At 51.4% G+C, this 10,793-nt stretch overlaps 1 protein-coding gene across 1 annotated transcript; it reads left to right on the top strand.

Annotated features, from left to right (window-relative positions):
• The first annotated feature begins 1,225 nt into the window (after positions 1-1,225).
• LOC132087199 (olfactory receptor 14J1-like) lies at positions 1,226-2,173 on the top strand. The gene has a single exon (XM_059493222.1). It carries the CDS (start codon positions 1,241-1,243, stop codon positions 2,171-2,173), a length of 933 nt encoding a protein of 310 aa, XP_059349205.1. The 5' UTR covers positions 1,226-1,240.
• The last annotated feature ends 8,620 nt before the right edge of the window (positions 2,174-10,793 follow it).

The raw sequence follows: 10,793 nt of genomic DNA, 5'->3' as shown, positions 1-10,793 counted from the left end.
TTCTGGAGAGGTTTCTTTAGCTCCCTCTCAGGGATTGATGTTCAGGGCCTCAGCACAAAACCTCAGAGGCTCATTAAAGTCCTTGTGCTGTGTCTGTGCTGATGAGCTGGGCTGGGCTGCAGGCACAGAGACAGCTCCTGGTAACCAAGAAGAGCTTCAAAAGCACATTTCTCTTGATGAGCAGCTCTTCTGCCAGCCCAGCAGGGCTGGGGCACTGCCTGCAGCCACCCTGGGCACAGCACAGAGGCTCAGAGAGCTTCAATCAGTCAGGGCTGGGAAGGTGCTGAGAAGTGCCTGGGGCAGAATCACTGCCAGCCCTTGGCACAGGAACCTCTGGCTGCAGGACAATGCAACTGCAGCTCCTGGAGTGATCTCCTAAAGCTGGAACATCCCAATGCCTACAGACCCTGTGAGTACATTCTCTGATTGTCTCTTGTGCAGAGCAGCCAGGGGTGCCCAGGTCTGACCTGCAGAGCAGGGTCCTGCAGTCCAGGGTGCTGTGCTGGGGCAGGGACTCTGCTGCCTGCCAGGGACAGCTCTCAGCCAGCTCTGGCAGCTGCTCCCAGCACTGGGGGACAAGATCTGGGTGGAAGGAGAGAGCTGGTAAGGCTTGGAAGTGTTCTCCTTGTGTGTTCTGGATGCTGCATTGTTCAGGACTGCTCCCAGCATGGGATTTAACTGCAGAACATTTTCCAAGCAGATTATAGAGGGAGCACAGCAAGGCAGGGGCTGATTAAAAGGGAAAATCCTGCTTTATTAATCTACTGCACTGGGTTGCCTGGATGAGAAACTGAACATAGATATTACTCTCTCAGTTCAGGCATAGAATTTATAAAAAAACCCTCTCTGAATAATCTGAATAATCCACGCAGTGACAGACATCAGCACAGGGCCCCTCACAGGCAGCATCAGTGTTGCTTTTACAGTCTCCTCAGGGTTCCTCTGAAGTTTTCATAAGAGCCTGCAGAGCCAGAGCTGCCCCTGTTCAGTGCCAGAGCTGGGAGGGGTCTGCAGGGCAGAGCTGAGCCCGCAGGGCTGGGCTTGGCTCTGACAGCACTGGTAGGGCCCAGCAGTGGGCACAGGGAAGCAGCTGCTGGCAGGGACAGCTCCAGGCAGCAGAGCCCTGGGCAGGCAGTGGGGGGAAAGTGCCCCCAAGCTGTGCTGGGATAATTCAATTCCTCTCCAAACCCAATTACTCTGTCACTACTATTTTACAGATCCTCATGCGAAGGGACAGCAAATGTCCAACAACAGCTCCATCAGGCACTTCCTCCTGCTGGCATTGGCAGACACGCGGCAGCTGCAGCTCCTGCACTTCTGCCTCTTGCTGGGCATCTCCCTGGCTGCCCTCCTGGGAAACGGCCTCATCATCAGTGCTGTAGCCTGTGGCCACCACCTGCACATGCCCATGTTCTTCTTCCTGCTCAACCTGGCCCTCTCTGACCTGGGCTCCATCTGCACCACTGTCCCCAAAGCCATGCATAATTCCCTCTGGGACACTAGGAACATCTCCTACACTGGATGTGCTACACAGGTCTTTTTCTTTCTGTTCTTCATTTCAACACAGTTTTATCTCCTGACCATCATGTGCTATGACCGCTATGTGTCCATCTGCAAACCCCTGCACTACGGGACCCTCCTGGGAAGCAGAGCTTGTGCCCACATGGCAGCAGCTGCCTGGGCCAGTGGCTTTCTCACTGCTCTGCTGCACACGGCCAATACATTTTCCCTGCCCCTGTGCCATGGCAATGCCGTAGGCCAGTTCTTCTGTGAAATCCCACAGATCCTCAAGCTCTCCTGCTCACACTCCTACCTCAGGGAAATTTGGCTTCTTGCTGCTAGTGTCTGTTTAAATTTTGGTTGTTTTGTGTTCATTGTTTTCTCTTATGTTCAGATCTTCAGGGCAGTGCTGAGGATCCCCTCTGAGCAGGGACGGCACAAAGCCTTTTCCACCTGCGTCCCTCACCTGGCCGTGCTCTCCCTTTTCCTCAGCACTGGCACATTTGCCTACGTGAAACCCCCCTCCATCTCCACCCCATCCCTGGATCTAGCCCTGTCAGTTCCATACTCAGTGGTGCCTCCAGCCCTGAATCCCCTCATCTACAGCCTGAGGAACCAGGAGCTCAAGGCTGCTGTGAGGAGAATGATGACAGGATGGTTTCAGAAACATTAAACTGCTGGCCAATCTCTGCAAATCACATGCAAAAAAAGTCATCTTTGATACTTCCTGTTGGTTCAGTAGTGAGAGGTTTTTTTTCTTTATTTTTCTCTTTCCATATTGTCCAAAAAGAAATGTCATATTTGTTCCATTTCTCATTTTGTTTCTCTCCACCTTCACTGTGGCCAGAGATTGTATCCATGAGGCTTTGTGCTCTTGGTGGCTTTAAAGGAACTAAAGAATCTCCCAGCAGAGTTTTCTGCAGAGATGTCCTTTTGTTACCTTCTCTGGAGCTGCAGCAGCAATGTCTATGTGCAGAGCTGGGGGCAGATCAGTGCTGGCCCAGCAGCTGTGCCCAGCAGCATCAGCACTTGATGTTGCCAGTGCTGCTGCCATGGCCCTGCCCCACTGCTCTGGTGGCCCTGGTGTTGCTGCAGGGCCTGAGTGCTCTTGGGGCCGGGCACAGCCCTGGGGGTGGCAGTGCCGGGGCTGCAGCAGGGACAGGCCATGGGCACTGCTGGGGCAGCGCTGACACCTCAGCCCAGGGCCTGGGGGCTCCAGGCTCCTTGCCCAGACTCTCTCAAGAACATGCCCAGGCCAATGCTCAGCACAAAAAAGCCCCATGAGCAGCCCCAGGCTGGCCGTGGGCAGGCTGGGCGCAAACAGCTGTGCAAGGGCCCTGGGGCAGATGGGAAGGAGCAGCAGAGCAGGGGCTGATCCACCCCCAGTGTGCTGGACAGCCCAGGGCAGCGTCCCAGAGCATCCTCATGGAGCTGCCAACATCCCCCCTCTGCAGCCCTGGCCTCTCCCCCAGCTCACACAGGTGCCCCATCCTTGCAGGCACAGACACAGCAGCACTGGCTCAGCAGCCCCTGTTTGCATTGCACAGAGCATGCAGGAGCACCCCCATGCTGTTGCTGTGGGGACATGAACCTGAGGGAGCACAAATGCCATCATCCCTTGGGGCCAGCAAGGGCTGGGGGACACCAGGGAAACCACTCAGCTTTGTCCTGGCCTCTGCAGTCAGCCAGAAAGTTTGTTCCCATCAGCTGGGAGTTTCCTGTCCCACTGCAGACGCTGTTGCTCAGAGCCAGGGCTGCCTGGCAGCCAGCCCCAAACTGCCCTGAGCATTTCCTTTGCTTCACCTTTGCTTTCTTTACTCTTCCTGCTACAAATTTCTTCCTATGGTCCACCCCAGTTCTCTGCCCTGCACACAGCCCATCCCTGTTTGCCCTTTCCTCTCTGGCCCCACTCCCCATTGCAGTTCCTGACTTGGCCCCATGGGAACGTCCCTTAGGGAGCAGGATCATCCTACAAGTGCTGCAGGAATTGTCTGCAGGCTCCTGCAGTGCCTGGTGCTGCTCCCTTGCCAGAGGCACCCCAGGCCAGGGGGGCACATCTGGGCTGCTGTGTCTGGCTCTGGGGCTCCCTGTTCTTGGCAGTGAGGAGGAGCTGCAGAGGCTCTGCAGGACTGACAGGATGGGCTTTGGGGCTGGCAGGAGAAGCTGAGGGACCTCAGCTTCTCCTGAATCTGGCCAGGCCTGACTCTGCCAAAGGCAGAGCTCAGCTGCCCTTGGGGTCTGCAGGAACAATCCAGAGCCCAAAGATCCTCCATGGCTGTGCTGGAGACCAAGGCTGCAGGAGGGAAATGCAGGGCTGCTGCGGGATGGGGAGGGCATTGAATTCCAGCACACACCTCAGGTCCCTGATGATCTTGGCACCAGGCTGGGCCCTGTTTCAGACTGGAGCAAGAGTGACACAAAACTACAACTAAGATGCCTTTGTCTATATACCTTCCTATATGGCAATCCCTTGTTGATGGTGGACATGTCAGATGTTGCTGGGGTGTCACAAGGAGCTGAAGGAAGAATTTGGATGTTTCTTAAATTTTATCATGTTCACATTTTTTATGTTAACCATGAAGAAAAACATTTCTGTGTCTCTGAGTCTCACCAGTTCCTGGTCCCTTAAGGGACACAAACCTGATGAGTTGAGGTTCCCACTGCAGGGGCTGCACTTGGACCTCCCTCCATAGCCAGAGCAGAGCTCCCTTGTCCCAGAAATTCCCTGGCAATGCAGGGATGAAGGAAACAGGACAGGCTGTGGGGAGCAGGGGCAGGGCAGAACCAGGGAAGAGAATAACTTTTGCATTTAATGGAGTTGTGCCTTCCCTTGCCTTTGTTGGCTGGCAAGAAATGAACATCCCTCTGTGTCTCGGGCAGCTCCTTCTCCAAGGAAACCCGGTGGAATTGGAGCCAAGGAGCTGCAGGTGCAGCCTGGGCTAGAGGAAGCTCAGATTTGCACAAGGCTGCTCTGAGTGCCAGGGCTTGGATGGGGTAAATGGTGGAGTGGGGGTAGGGACAGAGTCTGATTGATTGTCAGCCATGAAGGGTCCTGATTTTCATATTTATTCAAACTGCATAAGGAGGTACTTGGATTCAGTGTCAATTGGAGACTGCACATATCAGTTTATTAACAGGGAAAAAAATAAACAGGACCTAATAAATGGAGTGTGGAATGTGGCTGGGAAAGCTCTGCCTGGGCTATGCCAAGAAGGAAACACAAGCCTGACCCTCATTCCCCAAACAAGTTTCTCAAGGAGGCATTTAAAACGAATTAGAGTTGTTTGTGTCCACTGAGCTGGACTCCCTGGAGAAATACCAACAAGACATTCTCAGGAGCTCAAAACAACAAAACAGCCTTTACTAGCAACTTTAGGAAATCAGAGAAGCTTTGGCAAAAGGTTTAATAGGACATTCAATCAAAAAATGAAAAAACACTTCTCAAAGCATGAATTTGGCCCATTCAACTTCACAAACTCTAAGCCTGTTCAATTTTAAGTTACTCAAAATTTGCAAGAAGAGAGAATTAGAGAGAAAGACAAATAGGATACAGAGAAGCACACACGCAGCTACCAACTCCTGCATTCCAGCACTGCTCAGATAGAAATTCCAAGAGGAGGTAGGGTCAAAATGTGTGCTTACCTTGGGATCAGCCTTAAATACCCCTTGGTCTTCCTGGGCCCTTCCCCCAGGTGGGACTTGGGCTCATTTGGTCCCTCAGGAGCTGGGCTGGGGGCTGCAGAGGTGGCTGTGGAGCATTGCCTGTGCTGTGCCAGGGACTGGCAGATACTGCTGGGCTGGGATAGAGGCTCTGGGGGGATTGGGGTTCCAGGGCAGGGCAGGGCTGGGGTTCCATGGCAGGGCAAGGCTGGACCTGCCTCTTCCTCCCTCACACACAAAATGTTTCAAGCCAAGAATCTCCTCCAGTCTGTCACAATAGGGAATGCTGGAAGATGGAAATCCCAATTCTGGCCATGGGAAGCTGGTTAAGAAGGACAGTTCTTTTCCATAGCACAGAGCCCCAGTGTTTGGAAGGCAGGTGAGAGCCTCACTAGGCCAAGGCCAGCCAGACTTGTCAGGAATGGCAGATTTTGTCTGGGTGTCATCTTTGGATTAAGGGAATTTTGAGGTGGAACCCAATCTCGGCCATGGGTGCCTGGAGCAACTGGCAGTGACTGGGTCTACACTGGGGGCAACTGGGATTGACTGGGACCATGCTGGGGGAGACTGGGATCAGAGTGAACTCATACTGGGATCATACTTGGAGTGACTGGGTCAATGCTAGGTACCACTGAGAGCAGCTGGGATCAGACTGGGACCAGCTAGGACCATGCTGGGAGTAACTGGGATCATACTGGGAGGAAATGGCACCATGCTGACGGTGACTGCGGTCATTCTGGGATGATACTGGAAGTGACTAGGTGAAGGCGGTGGGCAACTGGGATCATGCTGGGGCAACCAGGATATACAGGAAGTGACTGGAATCATGCTGGAGGTGACTGGGAGCTACTGGGAGTGAATAGAAACACACTGGGGGCAACTGGGATATACTGGGAGAGACCAGAAGTGACTGGGATCACAGAGGAACCATAAAGGAAGTTAGTGGAAGAACACTGGGAGTATCTGGAAGTGACTGGAATTATACTGGGTAACTTAGAATGACTGGGACCATACTGGGGGCAAATGGCACTGTACTGAGAGTGACCGGGTTCATACTGGAATCATACTGGGAGGGACTGGAACCATACTGGGAGTGCCTGGAACTATAGTAGGGGTGAATGGGAACACCTGAGACCATGCTGGGATCATACTGGGAGTGACTGTGATGATACTGGGATCATACTGAGTGTAACTGGAAGAGACTGGGAGCATCCTGGGGGTGACTGAGAGCCACAGGGCCCATGCTGGGAGTGACCTGGGGGGAACTGGGGGAACTGGCCCAGCTGGGGCTCAGGGTTGTTCTCCCCTAAGGCTGCCCCGGGTCCTGCTGCCACCCCTGGCCCCACAGAGCCGAGGGAAAAGGGACAGCTTAGGGACAGGGGACACGGATGGGGACAGCTGAAGGACAGGGGACAGCTGAGGGAAAGGGGACAGCCACGGGACAGGGCACAGCCAGGGAACATGGCCTGGCTGAGGGACAATGAGCTCCAGCACTTTGGGCTGTTCCCTTGGTCTGCCAGCACAGGCCCAGGGGCAGAATCCCCTCCAGGAACTTTTGTTTGCTTTGAGCTCTGGAATATTCCCCAGGAGCCCCTGCAGCAGCTGCAGCCTGGCAGGGTGCCCCGGGCCACCAGAGCCACTCTGGCAGTGCCCTCCTGCCCCGGGCAGGGACAGAACAGCCAAGGAAAGGCTCGTGCTAGGCTCAGGGCAGAGACAGGGCACTCCCCTGGTGCTGCCACAGGCACAGCAGAGCTGGCCTGGGCAAAGGATTGGGATTGATGTCCCATGGAATCCCAGCAGGGATTACTTCTCATTGCACTGCTGGCATTGCATTGGTCATCCATTCAAATCATTTCCCCATGGAATTCCCATGGCAGTGGGTTAGGGGGAAGAACCATCCATGGAATTCTCACCTGACTGGAATAAGAGTGAAATCTGGCCATGGAAATTCCATGGTAATTCCTGCATTCCCAAGTCCCCCATTCCTGAATCCCCCCATTCCCATAGGAATTGTCCTTCCCCTCCCACACTCACCTTTGTGCTCCAGAGCCACCCAACCCCATCTGATGTATTTCCACCCAGGTGTGTCCCAGGTAATGCTTCGTCTGCTCCACCATGATCCCTTTGGATTCCCAGCACCTCTGGCTGATCCAGGTGGCACCATCGGACCCTGCAAAGCTCCCAGGTCCCAGCTGGAAAGAGGATGAAATCCCAGCCCTTGTAGCCATACCAGTGAGATCCATGGACACTCCATTGGACAGGAGGTCACAGCTGGAAACCACTTGCAGCATGTGGAGACCTGGGAACGAGGAGAGAACAGATCCATGGAGTTGTGTCCCAGACCCAGGGTGCCCCTTGGATTCCCATCCCAGCCCCACAGTTCCCCCCCATCCCCAGAGATCCCATTCCAGCCCCTCAGAATCCTCCATTCTCACAGATCCCAGCCCAGCCCCGGCTCCCCCGAATCCCCCCATTCTGGTTCTACCAGCCCCGTCTCCAGAGAACTGTCAGCCATGGGCCGGGTCCTGTCCTTGAGCCGGGGCTGGATATCCCAATATCCCAGCTCTGGCTATCCCTATATCCCAGCTCGGGCTGTCCCAGTATCCCAGCCCTGGCTATCCCAATAACCCAGCTCAGGCCGACCCAATATCCCAGCCCTGGCTATTTCAATATCGCAGCCCTGGCTATCCCAATAGCCCTGCTCTGGCTTTCCCAGAATCCCAGCTCTGGCTATCCCAATATCCCAGCCCTTGCTATCCCAATATCCCAGACCTGGCTATCCAAATGTCCCAGCTCTCGCTATCCCAATATCCCGGCTCAGGCTATCCCAATATCCCAGCTCTGGCCATCCCAATATCCCAGCCCTGGCTATCCCAATATCCCAGCCCTGGCTATCCCAATAGCCCAGCTCTGGCTTTCCCAGAATCCCAGCTCAGGCTGTCCCAATATCCCAGCCCTTGCTATCCCAATGTTCCAGCTCAGGCCATCCCAATATCCCAGACCTGGCTATCCCAATATCTGAGCTCTGACCATCCCAATATCCTGTCTCAGGCTATCCCAATATGCCAGCCCTGGCTATCCCAATATCCCAGCCCTAGCTATCCCAATGTCCCAGCTCTGGCTATCCCAATATCCCAGACCTGGCTATCCCAATATCCCAGCTCTGGCCATCCCAATATCCTGGCTCAGGCTATCTCAATATGCCAGCCCTGGCTATCCCAATATTCCAGCTGTGCCTATCCCAAGATCCCGGCTCTGGCTATCTCAATATCCCAGTTCTGGCTATCCCAATATCCCAGCCCTGGCTATCCCGATATCCCAGCTCTGGCTATCCTAATATCCCAGCCGTGGTTTCTCAGTATTCCAGCCCTGGCTACCCCAATGTCCTGGCTCTGGCTATCCCAATATCCCAGCTCTGGCTGTCCCGATATCCCAGCTCTGGCCATCCCAATATCCCAGCTCTGGCAATTCCAATAGCTCAGCTCAACTCAGTTCCTCCCACCATCCCTGCTTTCTGTGGCTCCATCTGCCCCGCTCGCTGCCCCAATGCTCCCAGGGTGTCCCATCCACATCCCCCACATTCAAGGATTTAGGACCCCTGGATTGGGCTCCGACAGCGCCACTTCCAGGCACTGCAGGAGTGGAGAACTGGGGGGACATAGAGATTTGAGGGGGCTAGGGGGCTGAAAGTGAGAGTTTGGGATCCAGGGGGTTCCACAGGCCAAGGAAAAGGGGGACATGAAGAGCAGGCAGAGCTGGGAAGGAGGTTCAGGGGCTCAGAGTCAAGGAAAGGGGTGAAGGGACTGGGAGAGCTGGGACTGGGAAAACAAAAGAGGCTACAAAACCCCAACCAGAACAAAGCTAGCCACAGCTATTAAAATCTTACCACCATGTCCCCTCCCCCCAACACAACTAAAACCAAAAGCTCCTACATCCTACAACTCATACAAAATAACCCTACAACTAAATACAAAAAACTCAAAAACCAACCATAAAACCAAACCTAACACAACACAACCACAACTTCCATCACAAATTACTGGCGGGTCAGATGTTAACCCTTTCAATACTTCAATCATCCCTCAAGTAAAAGAAAAAAACAAAATATAAACATCAAAAAAACCCATAAAACCATCAAAGTCAGAAAGGAAGAAATAAATACTCAATAAAAAAGAAGAAAAAATACCTTAATCTTGAAACTAAAATCCTCTTATAATCTAAAAAGAAAAAAGTCTTTTTCTTTATAACACATAAAACTATTTAAAAAAATTAAATATTCAAAACAATATCAAAAACCCCCTACCTATTAAAATAAATTATAAAATACCTGCAATTTCATATAAAGTTCAGGCAGAAAAAAAAAGTAATCTTGTACCCACAAGAGAAGATCTCTATTTCCAGAGATAAAAATATTTTAAAAAGTAGATAATAAAAACATTTACCTTTAAACAACTCACCTTTAAAACAATACCTCATAAGTCGACATGACCCATCAATAATTTGTAAAAAAGCTTGTAGCAATAAAAGAACTTCACAATAACAAAGTTCCCCAGACAACTGTTATCCATGACAAAATTAAGAACCACAAAAAAAATATTTTTTCCTCCTGTAAAAAAAACTCCATAAACTTAACAAGAAAGTCTTCTCTCCCTAAAACTAAAAAAAAGACAATTCTAGAAATAGTAAACTACTAGAAATTTTTAGTTTAGTTTCTTTACATTGTCAGGTTAAAAAAAATGTAAGGGAAAAAAAGGTGTTCTAAATAATTTAATTTTTACTACCTTTTTTTCATTTGCTTTTAATAAAATTTTCTTATACTCTTATAAAATTTTAAGCCTAGTTTACCTTTCTCATAATCCTATCTCACAAAAAAATAAATACATACATAATTAACCGACACTAAAACCAACCACACTCATCAATACATTAATTAAGATATCTCAGGATTGGAAAAAATCTTAAATTAACAAACCAAAACCACTACAATGTCATGATAAACCATTTGCCAAAGTTTCTCTGATTTTCTAAAGTTGACAGTAAAGGCTGTTTGGTTGTTCGGAGCTCCTGAGAATCTCTTGTTGGTATTTCTCCAGTGAGTTCAACCAGAGGACACAAACAATTGTAATTTCTTTTAAATGTCTCATTGAGAGAATTGTTTGGGGGATGAGAGTCAGGGCTTGTCTGTCCTGCTTGGCACAGCTCAGACAGGGCTTTCCCAGCCACATTCCACACTCCATTTCCCAGCTGGAGCCGCTGGTGCCTCTGAGTTGTGCTGCCCCAGCCCCAGGGACGCTCTCCTTGTCTGCCCATTCCCCCACGGTCTCTGGGCAGGGATGGCCTCAGTGGGGGCTGCAGGGATGGCCTCAGTGGGGGCTGCTGACATCCTCAGCACCTTGGAGGCTGCTGCTGAATTTTCCTGCTCTAGAGGCTTGTTCGGCCTTCAGCTCTTCAGTGCAGGAATTCAGTGTCCCAGGGCTCGTTAACATTGAGAACACCTTAACAAGCCAAGCCTCTGGGAATAATTTGATTTTAATTTTCAAATCTTGTGAGGTTAGGTAGGTCTCAGTAGTGATAATCAAAACAAATGCACCTCTATTGAAATAACCCCAGCAAAAATGCGTTGGGGAGGAATC

The sequence above is a fragment of the Ammospiza nelsoni genome, unplaced genomic scaffold (assembly GCF_027579445.1).
Source record: "Ammospiza nelsoni isolate bAmmNel1 unplaced genomic scaffold, bAmmNel1.pri scaffold_54, whole genome shotgun sequence".
In the NCBI taxonomy this organism is placed as follows: Eukaryota; Metazoa; Chordata; class Aves; order Passeriformes; family Passerellidae; genus Ammospiza; species Ammospiza nelsoni.
This window is presented reverse-complemented; position numbering and strand designations above follow the sequence as displayed.